At 52.5% G+C, this 24,923-nt stretch overlaps 1 protein-coding gene across 5 annotated transcripts; it reads left to right on the top strand.

Annotated features, from left to right (window-relative positions):
- The first annotated feature begins 2,353 nt into the window (after positions 1 to 2,353).
- FGD2 (FYVE, RhoGEF and PH domain containing 2) lies at positions 2,354 to 23,892 on the top strand. Of its 5 annotated transcripts, none has more exons than XM_088795804.1 (17): positions 2,354 to 2,475; positions 5,626 to 5,857; positions 6,650 to 6,780; positions 7,445 to 7,525; positions 8,212 to 8,360; positions 9,623 to 9,779; positions 10,228 to 10,366; positions 10,913 to 10,971; positions 11,219 to 11,365; positions 12,114 to 12,206; positions 17,152 to 17,231; positions 17,313 to 17,343; positions 17,746 to 17,835; positions 18,465 to 18,596; positions 21,429 to 21,575; positions 22,779 to 22,925; positions 23,290 to 23,892. In XM_088795804.1, the coding sequence occupies exons 2-17, from the start codon at positions 5,710 to 5,712 to the stop codon at positions 23,503 to 23,505; spliced, it is 1,947 nt and encodes a 648-aa protein (XP_088651930.1). In that variant the 5' UTR covers positions 2,354 to 2,475; positions 5,626 to 5,709; the 3' UTR covers positions 23,506 to 23,892. The 5 variants fall into 5 exon arrangements, with proteins under 5 accessions (XP_088651930.1, XP_019594303.3, XP_074188968.2 ...); XM_088795803.1 differs by having other exon boundaries at positions 2,471 to 2,611; XM_019738744.3 differs by lacking the exon at positions 6,650 to 6,780 and having other exon boundaries at positions 2,393 to 2,611.
- Positions 23,893 to 24,923: the final 1,031 nt, after the last annotated feature.

Below are 24,923 nucleotides of genomic sequence, written 5' to 3'. Positions count from 1 at the left end.
ATATCACTACCATCACCTTCAAAGGACTCCCCTTGGGAAGCTATGCACTGACACCAGTGCCTAGTCCACCCTTCTAAGCAATTTTGGAACTCTTTTCTGGAATGGCCATCAGGGATGTCGTCGTATTACCCTTGATGTCCTGAATGTCATCAAAATGTCTTCCTTTCAATATATCCTTTATCTTTGAGTAAAGAAGGAAGTCATTGGGGGCCAGATAGGTGAGTAGGGAGGGAGTTCCAATACAGTTATTTGTTTACTGGCTCAAAACTCCCTCCCGTGTGAACTGGTGCATTGAAAAGTTCACGCAGCCTTTACAGCACTTCCAAATAGTAAACTTGGTTAACTTTGTCCAGTTGGTACAAATTCATAATGAATAATCCCTCTGATATCAAAAAGGTTAGCAATATTGTTGCAACAAGTTCGCGAACTCAATTGTTAGACCTCATATGTCTGCATATATAGAATAATATTACCATGATATGTGTGTGTGTGTGTACCTTTTTCTTCCAGACACACGCGGAAATATTTATGGGTGAAATCATCTGATGTTTGGGATTTGCTTCAAATGACATGGAAAGGGGGAGTGAATGTGGCTGCAGATGGAGCAGGTCTGACCGCGAATTGATTGTTGTTGGGTCTGACTTATAGGTTCATGGGGTACATTATATTATTCTGTCTACTTTTTCTGTGTTCTGAATTCTCCATAATAAAAAGTAAAAACAGGAAGTGAGGAGGGTTAGGAGTCAAACAAACAAGTTAGGAGGGTTAGGATTGGGAGGAGGAGCCAGGCACCTGCTGGAAGAAATTGCTCAGCTGAAGCTCTGAGAGAGCAGGGCTGTTGGCGTGTGAGGCCCCCTGGTTCACAGGCGCTGGAGTGTGAAGCTGTGCCAGGCCCTTTGGGTACCAAGTCCCTGCACTGCAGGACAAAGACCAGTCTCAATGGAGGGCCCTGGCTTAGGCCAAGGGAGACCAGAACCTAGTGGGAAAACCCTGAAGGGTCTGTGAGGCTTGAATAAGGGAGAAGAGGCAGTGCCCACTTGTTCTGGAAGGGCTGGGAGCCCGGTGATAGAGGAGGCATCAGGCAGAGACAATCTAACGTGCCAGGAGCAGGGAGGCCTGAGGATGGAGCAGTGAGAACATGGTCATCCAGGCTCCCAACCAAATCTTTGCTAGAATTATAGGACATTTACCTCTGCTTTGGAAATATCACTTCTTTTGTGTTCTTACTGGGTGTCTTTGGGTAAGTTACTTAACCTCTCTGATCCTCAATTTTTTCTTCTGTAAAATCAGGCTAGTAATAAGACCCACCCAATAGGCAGTTGTGCAATTAAATAAGAAAATACTTGTAAAGCACTAAAAAGAGCTATTATGTATTAGCTATTATTATCATCAGAGTTTCAGGGAGGAAGTTGCTGTCCCCTGGGGCAACGAGGTGGAGACAGAAGCCATTAAAATGAGAGAACCCAAGTAGGGATGGGGGGTAAGAATACATACTCCTCCCTGCCAGCCCTTAACAGTTTTGTGATTTTTTTTTTTTTTTTTTAAGATTTTATTGGGGAAGGGGAGCAGGACTTTATTGGGGAACAGTGTGTACTTCCAGGACTTTTTTTCCAAGTCAAGTTGTTGTCCTTTCAATCTTAGTTGTGGAGGGTGCCATTCAGCTTCAAGTTGTTGTCCTTTCAGTCTTAGTTGTGGAGGGCACAGCTCAGCTCCAGGTCCAGTTACCCTTGCTAGTTGCAGGGAGCACAGCCCACCATCCCTTGCGGGAGTTGAAACCCGCAACCTTGTGGTTGGGAGGACACGCTCCAACAACTGAGCCATCCAGGAGCTCAGTGGCATCTCAGCTCAAGGTGCCATGTTCAATCTTAGTTGCAGGGGGCGGAGCCCACCATCCCTTGTGGGACTCGAGGGATTGAACTGGCAACCTTGTGGTTGAGAGCCCTTGTGGTTGAGAGCCCACATGATGGCCCATGTGGGAATCGAACTGGCAGCCTTCGGAGTTAGGAGCATGGAGCTCTAACCGCCTGAGCCACCGGGCTGGCCCCTTGTGATTTATTTTTAATTTAAAAAAAAGAAAGAAAGCTCTTTCCTTACAGCAGTGAACAGGGTCATATGCAGAAAAGAAGTTATTGAGAAAGAACTGTGTAAAATCCACTGGACCTTGAGAGAAAGTGTAGTTAGCCAGAGACACTCAGGCCAAGAGGCCAGCCAAGGGCCCAACTCAAGAAGCTACCTCTTGCCCCCGTGGTGGCTTCTGTAAGTGGGGGTCTGCAGGAGTGAAAGGTCAGTGCCTGTGAGGGAGGGGTGGGGCCTGAGCGGGCTCCTCCCTCTGCGGGGAGCACCGGCCTTTCCCCTTCAGGGCTGTGGCTCTGGGACCACTTCCTCTTTCTTCACTCTGAAGCCAGGAGCAGGCCTGCTGAGCCCTTGGGAGAGACAGGAGCAGATTCCCGATGCCTTACCCACCTGTGACCCCAGGTTGGTGTGGCTGAGTGTGCTGGCCGGAGGCCTCTCTCCCTGTTTCAGGGCCCCTGGAGACCAGCAAGATGGAGGGGGCGCGAAAGGAGAAGCTGGCATCTGTGTCCAATCTGGTGACTGTGTTTGAAAACAGCAGGTATGGGGTGGTGGGGGTGGGAAGGGTCACCTTGGCTAACTGGCAACCTCCCTCCAGCTCCTCTGTGCAGCCCTGCGCCCCGGGGCGTCACAGGCTCTCCTAGCCTCCAGGCTGAGGAACAGGATCAGGGCCACCTTGGGTCCCCACAAGTGAGCGGTTCTGTCTCTGGGCCCTGTCCTAGACACCTCCTCCTGTCTGGGCAGGGCCCAGGGCCCGGGGCCCAGAGCCCTCGGTCAGGGGGTCCTCAGAGCATGGGAGAATGCTGTCTGGGCACCTGGAGCTGAGCAGAGGTGAGAAGGCAGGGTGTGGGTGGATGTGTTGGGGAGAGTCCAGACATGTGTGTAATTATGCGTGAGAGTGGGTGGACCAAACACAGTGTTTGGGCTGCAGAACTCCACCCATTGCCCCACCAGAGGAAATAATAGCTAATACGTATCAAGCACTTACTCCTTATACATAGGATAACAATATAATTTGTCATTCCAACCACGACACAATTGACACTGAAAGTGAATGCCATTGAATTTTTTTTGGCGAGGGGGAGGGGACAATAGGAAAAGTGGAGACTGTATCAGGTAAATGAGGATGTAGGGTCAGTCTATCTATGGGCTTTGTTACTTATTTCATTAAATCATCTAACAACCTAACGGGTGGGTAGGTTCTATTTTTATTCCTATCTTACAGATGAGAAAATAAAGAACAGAGAGGTGGGGAGGGGGCAAGAGGCAATGCAGGGGCTTCTGTCTGAAGGGAAAAGCCTGGGCCAGATGTGTGGAAGTCTTTGTGGCAGGGGTGGGGTGTGTGTGTGTGTGTGTGTGTGTGTGTGTGTGTGTGTGTGTGTATGTGTGTGTGACAATCTGCTCTACAGGCATGTTAGGGACAGTTGTAAGTAGAGTTCTCTAGAGACAGACTCTGAGATAGAGATTTACTTCAGGAGATTTGCTGGGCGGAGTTTTGGGAACAACACTATGGGGGTGAGGGATGCAGCATTGGGCAGAGAGAGAAGTTGAGCTGCCACACACTTGCAACAGAGGCCCCAGGCTGTCCCAGGGAGCTCAAGTTGTTCCAGTTGAGGCAAAAGCTAGGTCTTTGTATATGGACTAGTCGTTGGTGTGGACGTCACCTTGGGTGAAGTTAGCCAGTTCTCTTCCAGGGAGGGCAATTCCCAGAGAGGAATTCAGTCAATTACCTGTCAGCTGCCATACTACCAGGAGCTGGGAAGAGTGCCTCAGTCCTGAGTGGATGCGGGTGGCACAGCGCAGCATCACGCAGGAACTGTAGCAGACACGGAGCCTAAAGAATGAACCCTCTCTGGAAGATTTCTGCCTTTGAATGCTAAGCTAATGGAATTACCATGCTGCCCGCTCACTGACAATAGATATCCTGGGAGGAGCCTAGACTCTGTGCTGAGGGCATCAGAGCAGACAAAGCCTCCTGTGGGCTTCCCAGCAGAAGTGGCATAGATGTGAACCCACAAGGGCAGTTCAATGTCCTGAGCCAGGTAACCTTACCCTGCCTCTCCCAGGGTCCTTTGCCAAGCACGTTCTGTTCAGCACCGAGGACAGGTCTAGGAACCACCTTCCTGGTCCACCAACCACCTTCATGGCTGTGGAAAGAAGGCACGCCAGGCACGACCAAGGGAGACCCTCAAAATGTATGCTTTGCCCTAGCAGGAGGGGTCGGCCCTCAGCCCAGAATGGAGTCAGAGGAGGCCCTGTCAGAGGGTGAAATTCACCCCTTATTGTGTGAGGGGCCCCATGCCAGCTAGCTTGGCTTGGGCTTTCTTATGAAGGCTTCCAGCACTTTAATCTGAAACCGAGGGGTGAAGAGGAAAGAGAAGCTGGCCTGGAGCATTTGGAGAAAAATGCAGAAGCTGAAACCACATGTAGAAGAGAAAGCCTGAGCCCAGCAACTTCCATGAGCTGCAGACCTGCGGGCTAAGGAACTAGGCATTGGGGTACCAGAGAGGGGTGGAAGAGCGCGTGAGGGGCTATCAGGGACTGGGTCCCAATCCCACCTCTGCCACGAACCAGCTGTGTGACTTGGGACCAGAGGGGAAGGGGACAATAGGAAAAGCTGAGGGGACAATAGGAAAACTGACTCTGGACCTGTTTCTCCTTGACTCAAATGGAGATGGACAGTTTAGGGCGAAGGCTCAGGAGCCAGACTGGCTGGTCTGAATCCCACCTCTGCTACCCCTAACTGAAAGTTACTTATCCTCCCTGTACCTCAGTTTCCTTAGCTGTAAAATGGGGATAATGAAAAACTTTCTCACAGAATGTTGGCTGGTTGTCCATTTCCCAGCCCGTTTCTCTCAAAAGGGTACCCACCTGTGTTGTCATCACAAGTTTTTCCACACCAAAGGGAATGGGATACAGGCCAAATCATTGGATACATTCAGTGAGGGTTGCCTCTGTTATCGAAAGAATTTCACTGGCCTGCAGATCCAGTAGGTAGAGTAACAAAGCTGTCCTACAAAGACCCATCTCTGGTGGCACAGGGAAACTGCTCCCAGACTGGCTTTCCCTGCCCAGAGGTGTGTAGGGCATAGCTCCCATTGAAAAAAGCCCCAGCTTTTATAGCTCTGCCCTCTCTTTACAGTGTTCTATGGCTCTCACCTTCTCTCAATGTATCAGTTACTAAGGTTTTAAGGCCTTTCCTGCTGCACAGACTAAAAACGGGTGAGGTCCACAGGTGAGGGTGATGGGGGGCACTTAAAAATCTCTGTGTGCAGAAGAAGGGCTCCTTGCTGCCTTCTAAACAGGGAAGTATGTAGTTCCCCAGAGAACAAAACGCAGTTCATGCTGACTCATTTTGAAGACTGGAGTTCCTTCCAAAAAAGTATTGGAAGGGAACTGGAAGTTTTACTTAGCAAACTCCTCCTGAGAGCCAGTTACTCAGGGGCCACTGCACACCTGTGATTTGCATGAATCACCCCAAAATCCCCACCAGGAAGGTGCTATTCTTCTTTCCACTCTACAGACAGGATACTCTCAGGTCTGCTTTCTTCTCAGGACACCGGGAGCAGCACCCGGAGCCCATGTGCTGGAAGCCACGCATCACAGCCCTGGGTGCAGGCCTCCCCCTCCCGCAGGACCATGGGAGGGACCCAGTGTGGAGGAGGCCGTGGGGTCCGGGCCCAGGACGGTCAGCAGGAGGTACCTGAGCTCCCTGAAGAGCAAGCTGTCCAGCGGGGCCTGGAGGAAATCTTGCCAGCCTGGGACCCACCTGGGGCCAGGGATGCAGGTGCCTGAGGGCTGGGATAGAAGTGGGGAGCCGGGGGTCCCCTCCACTGACTTCCTCCCCATACATTCTCTTCCAGTCAGAGTCAGCACTTCCCCAGCTGGAACCTAAATTCTCCCCCGTGAAAGGCTTTTAATTGTCTAGTATGCACCCCACTGCCGGTATTATTTCATGTACCCCTCAGTGTAGGAGAATTTTAGGCAAGGAAATAAAAACTCAGACAGCTTAAGGAATTGGTCCAAGGCCACACAGCTTGGAACGATCTCTCTCTCGTGAACCAGGTACCCTTCCCAGGTGTGGACTCAGCTTACCCACTGAAGGAGGCAATAATCCCAACTAGAAATAGAGGCCAGTGCTAATTCCTTAGATTGTTCTTGGGCAGGTCACCTCTTTTCTCTGGGTTTCAGTTTCCTCGTCTGTGGAGTGCAAGGGATAGGCTGCATCACAGGGTGTACCTGGAGCCACGTGGCAGGGTTCACGTCCCAGCTTTTTTGCTTACTAACTGTGTGACCTTGGCAAGTCACTTTAACCTCTTTGTACCTCAGTTTCCTCACTTGCAAAATGGGGATGGTGGTCATAATAGTATGTTCTAGTTATTAACTGCTTTGTGACAAACCACCCTAAAATACAGTGTCCAGATACAATGTATTATTTCTCACAATTTTGTGTGTTGACTGGAATGCTATTGGATAGTTTTTCTACTGGTCTCATTTGGCATTTGTCCTAGTCAGCACAGACTGCCATAAAGTACCATAGACGGGGTGACTGATACAATAGAAATGTATTTTATCGCAGTTCTGGAGGTTGGAAGTCCAGGATCAAGGTGCCGGCAGGGTTGGTTCCTGGTGAGGCCTCTCTCCTGGCGTGTAGATGGCTGTCTTCTTGCTGTGTCCTCATGTGACCTTTTCTCTGCAGATGCTCTCCTGGTATGCCTTCCTCTTCCTATAAAAGTACCAATCCTAGTGGATTAGGGCCCCACCCTATGACTTCAAGTAACTTTAACTACCTCCTTGAAGGCCCTATCTCTAAATATAGTCACATTTGAGGTTAGAGTTTCAACATATGAATTTAGTGGGGGACACAATTTAGCCATAATAGGGTCTCTTGTGTGGCTGCAGTCAGTTGGTGGCTGGGGCTGGAATGGTCAAGCAGCTCAACTCTCAAGCCCGGTGCCTGGCCAGGGATAGCCAAGAGACTGGGTTCAGCTGTGAAGCCGGCATGGCTGGGTCACTGACTCTCTCTGTCTCTCTCCCCCTGTAGTCTCAGGGCTTCTCCTCTCTATGTGGCCTCTCCACAAGGTCTCTCCACCAGGACAACCAGACCTCCAGATATGGTGGTTCAAGGTTCTCAAGAGAGTACAGGCAGAAGCTTCTAGGCCTCTTGGGGCCTAGGCTCAAAACTGGCACAGCTTCACTTCTTCCCCATTTTCTCAGTTAAAACGACCCCAGCGCTAGCCCAGGTGCACTGTGGGAGGGCATGAATGTTGGGAGCTGCATTTCACTGGGGGCATCTTTGGAGACGATGCCCAAGGTCCACCTCAGAGGAGACTGAAGCTGTCCCTCTCCTTCTCCTTCCCCCAAACCCTTGCAGGAACCTGAGGAGAAGAGGATTGTCCAGGAGCTGCTGGTGACAGAGCAGGCCTATGTGGCACGCCTCCATCTGCTAGACCAGGCCAGTAGCCAGGACCATTCACCTGAGCCCCAGCACCTGGATGTCCTCACCCGACCCCTGCTCTCCCTCCTGACCCACCTCACTGAGCTGAGAGTTAGAACCCCTCAATATGATTCTATAAAGCCTAAGCCCTTTAACCCCATTGGCTGGAGTTGGGGCAGAAATCAGTACTTAGCCCATGAACACTGTTCCCCCTTCTGCCCTTGGAGCCTCACATATAGCAGAGTACACACCAGCCAGTCCTTCCAGGCCTCACACAGCATCCCCATCTGTCATCCCAATGCCAATATCCTAACCATTATTGCCCCTTCACAATTTCTTAAGGAGCCCCAAAGCTAGAGGGTTAAATCATTGAACATCAGCAGAGGACGCTTTAGCTCGGCAAAGTCCAAGACCTTGACAGACCCCGAATTGGCCCATTTCTGACGTTCATCAGCTGCCCACCTTTGGCCAAGTCCCTGAGTCTCTAGGCCTTGGTTTGCCCATCTGTAAAATGGCCAGAATACAATCTTCCCTGCCTATCTCTTCTGGAGTTGTCGCGAGGATGGTGGGAGATTAGGGAGGTGAAAGCATTCAGTAAGCTGGGGAGGGCTGCCGAAGCCCCTGGGGCTGTGTTTGTCTCCCTCTGGGTGGCTGTGGGTGGCCCCCTCTCTGCCACACGCCCCGTGACCCCACGGCGGCTGCAGGTATTCTTCCAGGAGCTGTTGAAGGAGGCGCGAAGCAGCAAGGCCTTCCCCGAGGATGTGGTCAGGCTCATCTTCTCCAACATCTCCTCCATCTACCAGTTCCACGCACAGTTCTTCCTCCCAGAGCTGCAGCGGCGGCTGGATGACTGGTGAGATCCACCAGGAGCCTCTGAGTCCCCTGACCACAGCCCTGGCCAGACTGGGGCACAGCCCCCAGGGCACCGGTTTCGACCTATTTGTCTCCTGCTCTTTGCTGTGTGGCCACACGACAGTCTCCCGCTCAGGGCTCATTGTCTGCACAGCAAGGGGCTTGGACAAACGAACCCTGGGAGGCGTGTGTGTGTGTGTGTGTGTGTGTGTGTGTGTGTGTGTGTGTGTGTGGAAGGAGACGGATCAGGTCCTCACGTGGCTGAATGACTTAGGAGCCAGTGGAAATAGAAATAGCCAGCATGAACAGGGCTTCCGATATGCCCGGCCTTGGGCTTTACACCCATTAACTCACTTAATCTTCACATCAGCCCACTGTGTGATGATGGCATCGTGGTTATGTAAGAAACCCTCTTTGTTTTCAGAGATGACCACTAAAGTATTTAGTGCTGAAATTACTTGCTTTCTGTATTTGGCCCAAGAAATGCCATGATGTCTGGGATGGCCTTTAAAAATCTTGGGCAAAGAACAATGTTAGTAATTGTTAAATCCAGGGATGGATATATAGGGGTTCATTATTATTATATTCTTTTTACTTTATGTTTGCCTCAAAGGTTTCACAATAAAAGTTTTTTTAGACAACCCTATGAGGTCACCTACCATCATTTTCATTTTTTCAGATGGGAAAATGAGGCACAGAGAGGCAAGGTGACGTGCCCGTGAACTAGAGTGAGAGGTGTACTTGGGAGTCGAACTCAGGCCAGCTCCACAGGGTGGCTCCTTCCTGCTTTGCTGTAACAGTCCCTGGGGTGAATGACCTTCAGGTCCTACCCCAGGATGATCCTGGCTAAGACTTACCTCTCTGAGCCTTCATTTCCTCATGCTAAGATGGGCCAAGAACTGTTCGCCCTGCAGGGTTGTGAGAAGGAAACGAGACGAGACCAAGACGAGACATGCAGCGTGTCTTGGGCACTGCTTGGCACGTGGCCCTTGTCATTGTTACAAGTACCAAGTCATTAGTGAACACCCGTCCTGGGCCTAGCTGGGCCTTTGGGGGAGCCCAATCTATGGGAGAACAGCATCTGCCCTGAGGGGGCTCACAGTCTAAGAGGGGCAAACCACACACTTATGAGGGAGGATGACATGCCGCCCATTGCCTGCACCGAGAAATGAGGCAGAAACGCTGCTTTGGGGGTTCAGGGAGCCTAGAATCAAGAGAGGAGGTCCTCAGGCCGAGGATAACGCCTGAGTGCCCCTCCTGCAGGTCAGCCACCCCACGTATCGGTGACGTGATCCAGAAACTGGCCCCCTTCCTGAAGATGTATAGTGAGTATGTCAAGAACTTTGAGCGGGCTGCTGAGCTGCTGGCGACCTGGACTGAAAAGTCTCCCCAATTCCAGGAGGTTCTTACCCGCATTCAGGTGAGGCTGGGGTAGAGGCGGGGCAGAGCCTGCACTGCCACCCCCTGTGCAGTGCCTCAGTTTCCCCAGGGATTTGGGGTATCTCTTAGGTTCAGTGCTTCCACAAGTTTTGGTACCCATCCGCCCCACCCACTCCCATGGCCCTGAGGGGAAGCCTGACCCACCCCTCCCCACTCCCCCACACTACTCCCCCATCCCTCCCCCTCTCACCCCACACTATTTCCCCACCCCTCCCCACTCCCCCACACTACTCCCCCATCCCTCCCCACTCTCACCCCACACTATTCCCCCAACCCTCCCCCTCTCACCCCACACTATTTCCCCCACCCCTCCCCACTCTCACCCCACATTATTCCCCCAACCCTCCCCCTCTCACCCCACACTGTTTCCCCCATCCCTCCCCACTCTCACCCCACACTGTTCCCCCCCACCACTGTCCCTCCCCAAGAGCAGCGAGGCCTCGGGCAGCCTGACCCTGCAGCACCACATGCTGGAACCTGTGCAGAGAATCCCACGCTACGAGCTGCTGCTCAAGGAGTACGTCCAGAAGCTGCCAGCCGAGGCCCCAGACAGGGCCGATGCCCAGAGTGAGGACACCCCCGGGGATTCAGGGGCTGGGGAGGCCTGAGCCGCTCCTATATATTTAATGAGCACCTGCTAGCATGCTGTGATGACCATCAGCCATCAGCATCGATTTTTGGTATTTTGTAGACATTATAGCACTTTTTACAGACAAGGACACTAAGACCCAGAGAGTTTAAGTGACTTGCTCAAGGTCACACAGCCAGAAAGGAGCAGAGCTGGGATTTGAAGCCATGCCTGTAGGAGGCTGAAGCCCATGCTCTTTCCACTGCACCCTCTGGGTCTGGCTCACTTTGGGGAACAGTGAGAGACACAGAAGCCAATCGCCTAAGCCCTGTCTTTTCAGCGGCTTCCAGTCTCTCCACCCTGAGGGGGAAATGGCCCCCCATCATCCAGACACCTCACCTGCTGGGCTGCACTGGGAGGGCTCCTGCAGGGGGCGCTCACAGCAGGCCCCGAGGCTAGCTTGCTAGGCCTGAAGGACCTCCTACCTCAGCCACCAGCCCCAGACTTCCAGGGGATAACTCTGGCTCACCCCCGCTCTCCTTCAGAAGCCCTGGACATGATCTTCTCAGCCGCGCAGCACTCCAACGCAGCCATTACTGAGATGGTGAGCAGCCCCGCTCTCAGGGCTGGGAGCAGCGGGCATCCCAGGGCCTGTCACCTACTGCCTGCGGCTCTCTGCCTCCCTCAACCCACCCAGGTCTCTCTATCTGCTCATCCCCTGATCCCGCCCCGTGGCACGGGCCCCACTGCTGCTCTCCCTCTCATACCCTGACCCTGTACACACAAGGCAAAACTTCCAGAAGGAGGTGGACCCTGCCCGGCCGTGGCTGAGGGTGCACCCCTGTCCCCAGGAGCGACTGCAGGAGCTGTGGGAGGTGTACCAGCGCCTGGGCCTGGAAGACGACATCGTGGACCCCTCCAACACCCTCCTCCGCGAGGGCCCCGTTCTCAAGATCTCCTTCCGCCGCAGCGACCCCATAGAGCGCTACCTTTTCTTGGTAGGAGGATGCTAAGTTCCCCCCCTCTTACCCCCCCGCCCCCCCCCCCCCCCCCGCCACTCCCCGCACTGGGGAGGGAAGTCATGGGCCGCACTGCCCAGGTCCTGCCCGCCTGGTGTCCACCTGGTACTGCAGGAGGAACTGGGATGCTTCTCTGACCTTCTGTGCTCTGACATCTGGGTGGCTTTGGACAAGTGCTGCCTCCAGGCCTCAGGGATTTCCACCTGAGGGCTTTCGCACACATGCCCTAGGAAGCAACCGAGTGAGCATTAGAACCCAGTCGGTTTGCTTCCAGCCTGTGGTGTTATTTGTGCTCTAGGACTGCACAGCAGGAGGGAGTTAGGTTAGCTACTAGGAGGAACTGCCTGGGTTTGCACTCCAAAAGGCAGCGGTCTCCTGGAGATCTGGAAACTGGTCCTGCCTAGAGGTCTGGGGGAGGGCGTGACCCCTTTAGTAAGCCCCTGCCACCCTGAGCCCCCTTGAGAAAGGCCTCATAGGTTTCTGAGCCCTGCTGTGGTCCCTGGAAGCCCACAGGTAGGGCAAACCTGCAGTGACCATCCTCGTTGGAGGCGGGGCTGGACAACCCCTTCCTCACAACCTGTGACAGACATCCTCGAGCTGGCCCAGAGTGTGGCGGGAGGGGAAGGAGACCAGTGGTGCCTGGCCCACCCTCGGGGAAGCCCCCCCATCCTTCCCTGACCCGCCACTACACACACGCTCACACATGCTCACGTTGTGTCCACTGCAGTTCAACAACATGCTGCTCTACTGCGTGCCCAGGGTCATCCAGGTGGGCGCTCACTTCCAGGTGAGGACCCGCATCGACGTGGCTGGGATGAAGGTGAGAAGCACCCCAAGCATTGTCGGGATTCACCCCGAGGGTAGGCCCAAGTATGGGGAGGACTAGGAGGGCCTCACCCTGGTTCTCAAACCAAGTACCCACCAAGTCCTGGGCCACCGCGGAGGTGGGAGAGTTTGCGGTTAGAGCTCTCCCATCTGGGCCCCCAGCCCTCCCGTAGCCCCTGCAGGCCTGGCCCCCCCTTTGGGTCGGGTGCCCGCCCAGCCTGGCCTCACTCTGCTTTCACCAGGGCTTGCAAAACTTTAATAAGTACATGAACCCCCTGAAGGTCTTGTTAAAATACAGGTTCTGATTCAGCAGGTCTGGGGAGGGGCCTGAGATTCTGCATTTCTGGACAGCTTCGGGCGGTGCTGACAGTGCAGGTCCACAGGCCACACTTTGAGTAGGAAGGGTCTACACTGTCAGCTCAACTGCTGGCTTTATGTGTCCCCATCCAGAGGTGGCCACAAAAGAGCCGGGACAGCAGTCCGTAATAGTGCCCACTAATAGGCAGTCACCGTCGGTCGGGCTCTGCCTCATCCCATCAGATCTCCTTACCAGCCCTGTGATGTAGGGGCGGTTTTGGGTTTTTTAATCTTTTAAAAATAATAATTTTATTACTTTAAAAATATAGGTAATACACATTCCAAAACTCAAACAATATAAAAAATATATACAATGCAAAGTCTCCTCCCCAAGGTCCCGTTCCTGGAGGCAGCCTTGGCTTATCATGAGGCCTTCCAGAGGTAGTCTTCACACACACAAACTAATACTGTATTATTACTGCTCCCTTGCTTTTGTTTCACATCAACAGTGACACAGGTTTTCACATACTCTATCTTGTGCTTGGCTTTTTTAGCTAAATAGTAACTCTAGGGGTTGCTGTGTGTCAGCTCATGAGGAGCTCGGTCCTCCTTTTGCAGAGGACCGAGTGGCCCAATGTGTGCCTGCACCGTGGCTCATTCAGCCAGTCCTTTACTGAGGGACATTTAGATTGTTTTCAGTTGGCAGCCTCTGCAAATGAGACTGTTGAATTACTGTGTGCAGCTTGCCTGTGTTCAACTATCTGTAGTTGATCCCATTTTTAAAAATAAGGAAATAAACTCTGATACATCCAATGGAATATTATTCAGTGCTAAAAAGAAATGAACTATCAATCAGTGAAAAGACATGGAAGAACCATAAATGCATCTTATTAAGGGAAAGAAGCCCATCTGAAAAGGCTACATACTGTATGATTCCAACTATATGACATTCTGGAAAAGGTAAAACTATGGAGATAGTAGAAAGATCAATGGTTGCGATAGGTTAGGAGAGAAGGAGGGATGAAGAGGCAGAGCATAGAGGATTTTTAAGGCAGTGAAACGATTTTGTATGATATAATGATAGGTCATTATACGTTTTCCCAAACTCACAGAATGTGCACCAGCAAGCCTGCCTCCTAATGTAAACCATGATGTGTCCATCCATGTAGGCTCTTCAGTTGTTAATGAATGTGCCATTCTGCTGCGGGATGTTGATAATGGGGAAGGCTGCGCATGTGTGGGGGCAGGGGGCATATGGGAACTCTCTGTACTTTCCTCTCAATTTGCTGTGAACTTGAAACTTTTTTTAAAAAAATGAAATCTTTAAAAACTATAAGGAACCTAAAGCCTAGAAAGGTTAAGTAACTTGCTTGGGGTCGATCCAGGTTGAAGGTTCAGGTATAACAGAGCCCAGAGCCCCTGTGTCTGCTCCCCAGACTACGCTGTGTCCTATTAAGCCTTCAACCCTGAGGAATAAAGCTTATGGCAGAATTGCAGGCCTAGTAGAGGAAATGGCGGGAGAACGAACCTTCTTGACCACTCCTTTTTCATCCCTCCTGTCCCGGGTGTCCTGAGGGCTGGGGCTGGAAGAAGCATGTGCAGGCTTGTATTTCTGGGAGCCCTGGTGAGTGAGACTGAGAAAGGCAGGTTTATGAAGAGTTACAGACAGACAAATGGAGACAGACAGCCCTGTCTTAGGACTGGCAGAGACCCAGGTATAGAAAAGGAGAGGCAGACACTGACTGACAGGTAGAAAAGCCAAGAAATATAGAGACTAAAACAGAGTCATAAGAAAAAAAATAGAGATGGGGCTGAATGTCAGACACTTAGGGCTCATGGTCCCAGCGTGTGCCAGGTTCCTGGTGTCTGCCAGTCCCAGTGAGCTGTTCCCCGCAGGGCATGTTCTGTGCTCCAGTGGCGGCACAGCACCCTCTCCTGGATGGCACAGGCCTGGTAGGTGCAGACTATCTGGCCATGACTGTGTGGGAACCATTTTCTGAGTCTGACAATTGGAGGCAGGTATGGCCTGCGACCATCATGTTTCCCATTGGCCTATAACCTCCCTGGCCTCCTCCTTCCTGGGTGTCAGGGAGGCCTGGTTCTCAGCAGCTGAGTCTCCCTGAGGTCTGACTTGGTTCTAACGTTGTGCCATCCTGCACAGGGCCAGCCTAGGAAGAAGGAAGGGATGTGAGCACACACCGCCCCCTGCGGGTCTCCATGCACCACGGTGCAGGTTGTGCACTGCATGAGCTCACCTCAGCTAAGATGAGCCACACCTCACCCACAGCTGCTGTCACAGATGGTAGATTAACAGTTCTCATTGTCCGGCAGATGGCAGTCAAGCATCTTGTTCCAACAATATCTGACTATTAGGCCAATTTGCCAACAGATGTCAGTAAGGTGTTTTGAGGAAGTGGTGTCTTTTTCTAATTAGCACAAAGGCACTGTATGGGCTAGCAGGGACCTGAACCAGCCCAGACTTGGGGGTGGTTGAAACTGGGCACTCAGGAAACTGTTCTCTAGAAAACTTCATCCTCTCCGTCTGCAGAGGTAGACGGCCCTGGACCCTCATGTCAGCAGCTCCTCCCAGGTCTATTAAAAGCATCATGTTTCTTCCTACCTCTGGACTCCAAACCTTAGATTTATCTCTTCTTTTCCCTCTCCCTTCTCCCTCACCCAAGGAGTCTTGCCAGATTTTCTGATATTGTCCCCCAGGCAGAAACCTCTTCTCTCTTCCCAGGTACAGGCAGGCCCTAGGTAGGCCTGGACTACTTAGGGCATCACTTCCTAACTGGCCTTTGGGCAATTGGTTTGTGCCATTTCCCCCAGATCCAGCCCTTCAGACCTTACACACAACTGCTGGAGTGACTTCCCACACGCCTCTTTCCACCTGAGCTTCTCCCTCTGTAAGCCCTCAGAGCCTCTCCATTGCCAAGACTATCGAGTCCAAGAGGGGGCAGACTGGTTCTGCGGTCCTGAAGGGTGGACCAGGCCTAACATGAAGAAGGGTGTGCCCAGAGTCTAATGCTCTCTGGGATGTGGGGGGGCCTCTTTAAAGTGGTCACATGTAGCAGGGAGCCAGCAGAGGAGCTCAAGTGTCAGATGGATTCAATGACAACAAAGTTCCCCCACACTAGGGCTCTTGGGCTCTAAGTCTATGGTTTAGCTTCCTTTGTGACTGCTTCTCCACACCACCTGGGAGAGGTCTGTGCGTACAGGACTCTGGAGGTTGGGTGGAAATAGATGCTCTTCCATTTTACCTTTGAGGGCCAAAAACTTGAGTTTGAATCCCCATTCTGCCCTTTAGATGCTGTGTGACCTCAGGCAGCTCTCTTGCCCTCTCTTAGTCTCCATGTCCTCATCTCCTAAATGAGGGTGATAATATCCACCTCCCAAGATTGCTGTGAAGATTTTCTTTAACTTTTTATTATGGACATTTTTAAACCAAGGAAATGGTACAATGAACCCCCATTTATTCATCGCCTGGCTTCAACAGTTGTCACTGAAAGCCAGTCTTGTTTCCTCAGCATCTCTCCTCTTAATCCCCTTTTCCACTGGATTATTTAAGAGCAAATCCCGCACACACAATCATTCTACCTGTAAATACTTCAGTATGTCTATAAGAGATAAGAACTCCTTTTTTTTTTTTTTTTTTTTTGGCCCTAAAACATGACAGCAGTACCATTATCACATCTGACAAATTAATAATAATTATTTAGTAACATTAAGATCCTTAGGTTTGCCTTGGCTGTCTCATACACATCTTCTCACAGCTGATCTGCTTGAATCATTAGTAATACACTTCTTACACCCCTTTTAATCCATCATACCTCCCTGTCTCTTTTTTCCCCCATTTATTTATTGAAGAAGAAAAAGATCATTTCTTTGGTAGGGTCTCTCATAATCTGGATTTTGCTGACTGCAGCCCTGTGGCGTCATTTAACATGTCCCACAGTCCCCTATATTTCTTGTAAACTGGTAGGTAACCTGGAGAGGTACCTGACCAGATTCAGCTCTGCAGGAAGACGAGCTGGAAGACACTGCCCCTGGGGTGGCTGTTGGCGTTAGGACTGATCGGTGGGTTCAATAGTTGTGTGGATTAAATGAGAACACGCATGGAGAGCCCTGAGCTCAACGGCTGTCACTTAGCGAGCTCTCTCTGACTGGTAGCTTTCATAATGGCCTCAGGACTCTGGCATTCTGGGACAAGAAGATGGTGAAAGACAAGATCTGCTTGATCTATGAATTGGGCGAGCAATTCTTTCATTCACCGTATGGGAAAAAGAGTCTTATTCAAGGCCCTAGGTCTGCTCTTGAAAAAATGGTGTCCCCAAATCCAATTTGTGACCCAATTTCCATTTTTGGAGAAACCTTTGTCAGGAACTGTCACCCCTACCTCACACTGGACCAATTTAGCTGCTGCTAAATTCCAGAAGCTGAAAGTCCGATTTGCTCAGAGCCAGGCCCAGTGCACGTGCACTTGCTTAGCTCCATAAGGTTAGGGAGACAGTGAACAAGCTCCCTATCCCTGTTCCTGGAATTTGAATTGTCCATTGAGCACAACCCACCTCCACCACCCACACTGCCTGGGGGCGGTGGGACAAGTCTGAACGGCAGTCGGTGTCTGTCCTATTTCCGCGCAGGTGCGGGAGCTGACTGATGCCGAGTTCCCGCACTCCTTCCTGGTGTCTGGGAAGCAGCGCACCCTGGAGCTGCAAGCCCGGTAGGCGGCGGGCTGGGGGCGGGGAGGCAGGAAACTGGGAGGGTCTGCTTTCATCAACACCCGTGTTCACTTTCTGGGCAGGTCCCAGGAGGAAATGATTTCCTGGATGCAGGTATCAGAACGCTTCCTCCCTGGGCTGAGGGGGAGGGAGGGGTGCATGTGTGTGGGAGCGGGGTTGTGGGGGGAGGAGTGGGTGTGTGCCCAGCTCCTCCGTGCTCTTCCTCAGGAGTGGCTCTGTGGCAGTTTGGAATCAGACTTGAGTTCAAATTATGCTGCTTCTCACTGCATAGCTGGGTGGCCTGGGACAAATCACTTAAAATCCCTGACCCTCAGTTTTCACATCAGTAAACTGGGGGTAATCATTTCTCTTCCCTTAAGTCAGCCAATGTGTGCTTAAAATCCAGCGCCTGGCACCCAGTAGGCTCTCAGCAATGTTTGTCGAATGTGTGGATGGATGGACACATGAGTGAGCCCCCTGCCACCCCTCTAACCACCTCCTGTGCCCCTGCCTCAGGCCTGCCAGGCCGCCATTGACCAAATCGAGAAGCGGAATGAAACCTTTAAGGCTGCGGTCCAGGGCCCTGAAGGAGATGTCCAGAAGGAGGTAAGTGAAGACTGCAGAGCTGCCAGCCGCACACAGGGCTACTCCCGCTCTGCGCTACCCAGGCCCTCTTGGAGGGCTGGGAGAGTCACCTGCCAGGAGTGATTTGAAGGGGGAAGCCCACCCACCCCAACATCGCCCTACTCAGAGACTCAGTGCCAAAGGTTCCCTATTAGTAAACAATTCCTGTGGGAGCCTCTGTACGCAACCACCCCTAAGACGGACTGCACGTCTATACAGCTCTGGCCGTCAGGGGCGACAGGGGCGACGGCGCAGGTTTGGGTCTGAAAGTGCCTGAGATGAGTAAGACCAAAGAGAGGTAGAGGGAGGCGGGAGGGTGGGGGTCAGGGAGAGTTTCTGTGACTGGATTTCAAATCGAGCTCTGAGCTCTGACTTGCTGGGTGTCTCTGCTGAGTCACTTGACCTCTCTGGGCCTCAGTTTCCTCACCTGTAAAACAGGACTAATAGTAAGCCACCTACCACACAGTCTTCATTAGTTCAGTCAGCTCCACGTGAAGCCACTGGGAAGCACCACACACATAAGCCCCACCACAAACAGGGGGGCAGGGGCCCCAGGGCCTCAGGGAGGGGGCGCAAGAGGGTCACGAAGTCCCCGCCCTGCTCCCCAACAGCTGCAGTCCGAGGAGCTGGGCCTCCGGGCCCCACAATGGGTCCGGGACAAGATGGTGACCATGTGCATGCGCTGCCAGGAGCCCTTCAACGCCCTGACGCGCCGTCGCCACCACTGCCGGGCCTGTGGCTACGTGAGTACTCCTGCCAGCACCCCTGCCTCCACCTGTCCCCCTTTAGCCTCTGCCCTCTCTCCTCAGGCCCTGCTCACCCCACTCTCCCCTCCCCGCCGACTCTGCCGGCTCCAGGGCAGCCCAGAAGCGCTGGGTGTGATCTCAGTGCCAGGCATGTAGCTACCGTGTGTGGACCTCGCAGCATCCACCTGTGAAGCAGGGTCTGCATTATCCTCATTCCACAGACAGGGAGACAAGGCACAGAGAGGTTAAACGGCTTGCTCAGGACACTCCACAAAGTGACCCTATTAATTCACCGCCATTTCCCGAGGCCCCCAGATCCAGCACCAGGAAATGGTCTCCAGCTCCAGAGTGGGGACATTCGAGTCCCTCAGCCCCGCTCAGGTCTTGCACCCACCAACCACCGCATCAGCCCCATGCCTGCTATATCCATCCCTCGTTGTCCTCTCTTCATGACCGACCTCGGCTCACTGTCCCCTCCTCTTCTTGGCAAGTCCTCAGCACTCCAGCGTGTGATCAGCTCTATTGCTAAGTCTGCCCACCAGGTTCGGCCCTCAGTTTCCTCACCTGTACAATGGGGATTAGAATAGACAGACACCTCCAGGATACCGGTGAGGACTCAACAAAAGAAGGTGCACTCCTTTCCCTCTCTTCCTCCTCCTTGCCTTCCCCCTCAAGAGTTCAGGCAGGGCTCACAGAGGAGTGAGTCACCAGCTGATTGAGGAAAGGACCTGTCCATTCCACTTGTCCCTCTTATCAGCTCAAGCCCAGTGATCAGAGGCAGATCTGATTTTGCTTTTTAAGCACCTGCTGCACTTGAGCTGTTCTCTGCATCACAAGCCCCTCCATTTACTCTGCAAACAGAGAAGCCCTTTACAAACTTAGTCTTTAATGACTTCCTGGGGACAGGAGACCAGCTGGGCAGGTTGGGTCAGGGAGGTGTCCCCAAGATGTGTTAAACTGCAATCAGGACACAAAGCAAATTTCTAGGACTGGGGACACACCTCTGTTCAGATGTAAGTGACGAGTTACACCCCAGAGCCAAATAGAAAGGTTCTGGAGATTCGCTACTGTTCTTGGTGATTCCATCTGTAAATAAGAGGTGAGTCAATTCACACTTGTGGCTTTGTAAGAAGCTCCTTAAAAATTATTTTAAACAGTTAAGAAATACAAAAAGGCACAAAGAACAATATAACAATACCCACTTCCCTAGCTTGCAGGTACATGGAAGAAATAAAATATTCTGACAGATAAATGAAATGTATGATCCCTGATTGGATCCTGGATGGGAAAAACAAAACCAGCTACTGAGGTCATTATTGGGGCTGTTGAGGGAAATTTGATTATGAACCATATGTAGATAATATTGTGTCGATGTTAAATTTCCCGAGTGTGAACAGGACATTGTTAATGGGCAGGACAGTGTCCTTGTTCTTGGTTGATATCAACTACATATTTAAGGGTGAGGTGTCATGATCACTATAATTTATACTCAACTGGTTCAGAAAAAAATTATATATATATATAGAGAGAGAGAGAGAGAAAGCAAATGTTAACAACTGAGGAATTGGGTGGTGGTGGGGTTTCATTGTATTATTCTTTCAACCTATCTGCAGGTTTGAAATTTTTCAAAATAAAAAGTTGGAAGAAGAGAAAATAAATAGATTAATAATATAAAAAATATTTTTCATCTCAATGAGAAATAAAATACTCCCGAAGTAGTTCCTCCTATGTGAGGCTGTGTGCGATACCCTCGGCCCGGTTTTGGGGTTTCTCCTGCCTATGCATACCTTTGTACTCTGTGAGTCATTCTCTCAGTGGTTTGGTGGTTTGGTGCCCAGTTTCTGTCTCCCACCTGCCAGACGGGAATCCTGGTGAGGGTGGGGCAGGCCCAGGACTTGTCCTGCGGGGCCCTCCCAGGTTATTTGCTGTGCTGGGCACACAGAGGAGCTCCCTGATAAATATCCTTCCCCCCTCATCTCTACCTCTTGCTCCCCGTTTCCAAGCCCACATCCTGGACTCATTGTGACACCCCTGTCTTCCTGGAAGTCGCATCCTGCAGCAGCACCCCGTGTTTCTCTCCCAGTCTCATCATGCCTCTTTCACCCTGTCTCCCCAGCGTGGTCCACATCGGCCTTCTTGGGGTCCTCTCCATGGTGGGCTGGGGGTGGGCCCCACGCCACAGAGTACCCATGGCAGATCTTCCTGGCAAAAACAACCAGCCCATCATTTTGTATTGGAACACGCTAGACTCTAGGATTGCGTGGAATGCAAAATTGGCATGAATCTTAAAGCTAAACCACCAGAGGGCCAGTTGTTGCCAGTGAGCTGTGTGGCCTTCAGCAAGTCGCTGCCTTCTCTGGGCTGCCCTGCGCTTGCTGTCGGGTGAGGATGGAAGCCCTGGCGCTGTTCACCTGGGGGTGCTGCTAGGAGAGTCAGGTGAGATGGTAGAGAGGACAGAGAGCACTTGGAGAAGTGAATCACATGCAGGGGTGTGTGCAGGGCTAGGCCCTGGGGTTAGCAGCTGCCTTCCCAAAAGAGGAATCTGAAGGGGAGAGAAGTTGAGGCATCTGCAGTGGGGTCCAGACCTCAAACCCCCAGCTTAAGGAGCCCAGAGTCTCTGAGCTCTCCCCCTTCACCGCTGCCTCCAGGCGGCTGGGCCTCGGCCAGCATGGGGAAGACCCCTCTCTGCCTCCATTCCTCTCCTGAATCTCCTGTTTCTTCCTCCTGTCCCTGGTGGCTCTCACACCCCCACCTCACTGGCCCCGGTACGAACACGGTCCTCTCTGCCTCACCTCAGGCTCCAAACCCCTCCTGCCTGTCATCCCCCAGGTGGTGTGTGCCAGGTGCTCTGACTACCGGGCTGAGCTCAAATATGATGACAACAGGCCCAACCGAGTCTGCTTCAGCTGTTACACGTTCCTCACTGGAAACGTGCTCCCAGAGGACAAGGACGACAGGAGGCGGCACATCCTGGAGGTGAGGCCACCACCCTCCACTCAGCAAGTGGGTGCAGGGCGCCCACCACACCGCGTGCTGGCACTGTCCTAGGTGCTGAGGGAAAGCCAGCTGTGGTCACACTCTCCCTCCTCCTCCCTCTGCCCACAGACACACCCCCATCCTTTCCCCGCCAAACAGAGCTGGGCCTGTCACCAAACGGAAGCAACTTTTGGCGGCAAGTTGTTGTTCTGGCTCTTCCACCTCTCCCCTGTGTCCCCATCCAATAATCTCACAGCCCCTCTGGGACAGTTCCTCTTCATGTCCCCATGTCCTAGCCAACAGTCCCAGGAGGTGAAGAGAGCTGGTGTTACTGAATCCACTTTACAGATGAGGAAACTGAGGATCTAGGTCAGGGTCCCACTGTTGGAAAGAGGCAGACTGGAGACTCCATTCTAACTGGAAGGGACTTCAGGGACCTATCCCATGGAGGAGACTCAGGCCCAGGAAAGTGACTTGCCCAAGGTCACACAGAATGTTAGGAGCCAGCTCTCTGACCTTACCACAGACGTCCTTTCTGCTGCCCTTGGGGCCTCGCTGAGCCACTCTCCACCCCACAAGCACTTCCCAGGCGTCTCCCTAAATGCCAGTCAGCACCGATGGGGCACTAACTATATTCACCCACCTGCTACGAATACAGCATAACTCAGCCCCGCGCTGGGTACCACAGCCCACTGCCCCTCACTCATTGAAGGCCAGGTTGACATTCCACTCCCCTTGGGAGGTGGAAGAAGACCCCAGCCTATTCCAACTGACCACAGCTCGCAGGTTTCACGTTGGTTCCTTTCCAGGGACACCTGCCTGCTTTCCAATACTCTCCATTCTTCTGGTCCAGCCCCTGCTCATGCTCTCCCTGACCACTATGCAACACAGCCAGCCTCTGGAGAGAGGGGATGGTCAGCCCCCCTGATCAGGCCCCTCAGTTCTGCTCCCTGAGGGAACTTGTAGGTGATAAGTCCTCTCAGCACCCACCCCAAGTTCAGGCTGGCTGGGGTTTGACTGCAGCTCTGCCGCTGGCCAGCTGTGTGACCACAGGCCTGTGATGTGTCCTCTCTGAGCCTCAGGCAAATAACCCTCCTTGCACTGTTGCTGCAGGCATTAGAAATAGTGGTTGTCAAGCCCCCAGACCAATGTCTGTCACATAGTGGTGTTCTGTTCCCTGACAGTCTCTCTCTCTGATTTTAGAAAGGGTCCACGGCGGGGTCTGAGCAGAGCCTAATGTGCAGCTTCCTGCAGCTCGTCGGGGACAAGTGGGGCAAGAGCGGCAGCCGGGGCTGGTGTGTGATCCCCCGGGATGACCCTCTCGTGCTCTATGTCTATGCTGCCCCTCAGGTAATGCCACCACCTGCTCCCCTAGGCCTCGGCCCTCTCACAGTGTGGGGCAGGGTACAGGGGGCGGGGAGGGTGAGTACTGTTGGCCCAATATGTTGGATGAGGAAACCGAGGCCCAGTGAAGACATGGTTCCCGCCAGTCACAGGATTAGTGGCTTTCAAAGCTGGACCCACACACTAGGTCACAATTGCTCTGCCCTCAAGGGGCAGCCAATTCTCTTCTCCTTGATGCCCTCCTGCCAGCCACCCTGCCTCACGAGTGTGTGGGGAGTGAGAGGTGGGTGTGTGGCTGTGACCTTCAAATGACCCAGACGGTGGGGCTGAATGGGAGGACAGCTGCCCACAGCTCTTTCCTCCCTCCCAGGATATTCGTGCTCACACCTCCATTCCCCTGCTGGGCTACCAGGTGACAGCAGGGCCCCAGGGGGACCCCCGGGTCTTCCAGCTGCAACAGTCAGGCCAGCTCTACACCTTCAAGGCCGAAACTGAGGAGCTGAGGGGCCGCTGGATGAAAGCTATGGAGCGGGCGGCCAGCGGCTGGAGCCCCAGGGGACCCAACGATGGGGATCTGTCTGACTGAGCCACAGCCAGCCCCCCTTCCCCTCAGAGCCCGGCTCCTGCACGCTGTGACCTTCCACCCCACGCTGAGTTTTAAATCATTGATTGCTAGTCACCTGGGCCCAGACCATGTGTCCTGATTTGGGGTTTAGAAAACATGGGTCCGTTCCTTTGGGAAGAGGTGGAGGGGTGACCAAGCTCCTGGTTTGCCCAGAGCTGAGGGGCTTCCGAGGACATGGGACTTTCAGTGGTAAATCCAGGGAAGTCCCAGGTCACCCAGGATTGTTGGTCACCAGTGTGGTCTCAGCGTGGGCTGCACAGTAGTATCACCAGGGATCTTTTAAAAATACCCATGGAAAAGATGTGAAAATAAACTAAAACTTAAAAAAATAAAACAACAATACCTGTAGCCGTCATCAAAGATTTCTGATTTAACTGGTCTGGGATGGGGGAGGCACGGGTATGTTTCAGGAGTACCCACGGCCTCGTTACCCAGATGAAGAAGGAAGAAAGCAAACGACCACTGGTTGAACACCTAGCAAGTGCCAGGCATGGCAGTAATAATAATAAGAAGAAATAATAAGAAACGTTTTACATGGATTATCTCATTTCACCCTCAGGACTGATAATCCCCATTTTCCAGATAGGGATACTGAGCCCTAGCGTGGTTTACTCATTAGCTCAAGGCCACACTGCTGGCGGATGCCAGAGCCAGGTTTTATTTTAAACCGGTGCACTAAGGTCAAAGCTCTTTCCATCAGGTAGCAGAGCAGTAGGGCAAGCAGAGAGGGCAGTCAACAGGGAGAGGAAAAGGAAGGAATGAGAGAAGAAAAGGCGGGAAAGCAGGAGGGAGGAGGTGGGAGGAGGAAGGGAGGGCAAGAGCACCTTTCTTTGGTTCCCTAGCTGGTGGGTGAGGCTGCTTTTTCATAAGGGACCACCAGGGGGTGGCAGTAGTCAGCAGGCCACCTGCAGTGGCCCCAGCCTGGGCCCTGACACCCCAAGCGGCTTCCATCAGGTCCAGACACAGCTGGGCTCTGCCCTTGAGGAAGGCAAAATGGACAAGTCATAGATCTTTGCCCCCTCCAGTCCCCACAGTTCGCCTGCCCCCAACCTGAGGCTACCTCCTTCCTATAGGGTGTTTTTAAAAGCCCAGGAAAACCTCATTGGCACAATCTCTGGGCACCAGGCTGCCCATGAGTTTATCCTTTCATTCAACAAATATCTGTTGAGCATCTTCTAGGAGCCAAATGCAGTTCCTGTACTGGGGACACAGCAGTCAACGAGACAAACAAAAATTTCTGCCTTCATGGAGTTTATGTGCTAGTAGGGGAGATAATCGACGAAATAAGTATGCAAAACATAGCACACATCAGATGTGATAAGTGCTTAAATATGGTGACAAACCAAAGTCCTAAAACTGGACTTTCCTGGTTTTAAAAC

This window comes from Rhinolophus sinicus, chromosome 2, assembly GCF_057876585.1.
Source record: "Rhinolophus sinicus isolate RSI-liver-muscle chromosome 2, RSI-T2T, whole genome shotgun sequence".
In the NCBI taxonomy this organism is placed as follows: domain Eukaryota; kingdom Metazoa; phylum Chordata; class Mammalia; order Chiroptera; family Rhinolophidae; genus Rhinolophus; species Rhinolophus sinicus.
This window is presented reverse-complemented; position numbering and strand designations above follow the sequence as displayed.

Bases quoted from the DNA above. Each gene is read 5' to 3' on its own strand.
- FGD2 (XM_019738744.3), top strand. From the start codon at position 2,544: ATGGAGGGGGCGCGAAAGGAGAAGCTGGCATCTGTGTCCAATCTGGTG. The intron at 2,612-5,625 runs GTATGGGGTGGT...CTTTCTTCTCAG, and splicing joins ACTGTGTTTGAAAACAGCAG to GACACCGGGAGCAGCACCCG. The intron at 10,367-10,912 runs GTGAGGACACCC...GCTCTCCTTCAG, and splicing joins AGACAGGGCCGATGCCCAGA to AAGCCCTGGACATGATCTTC.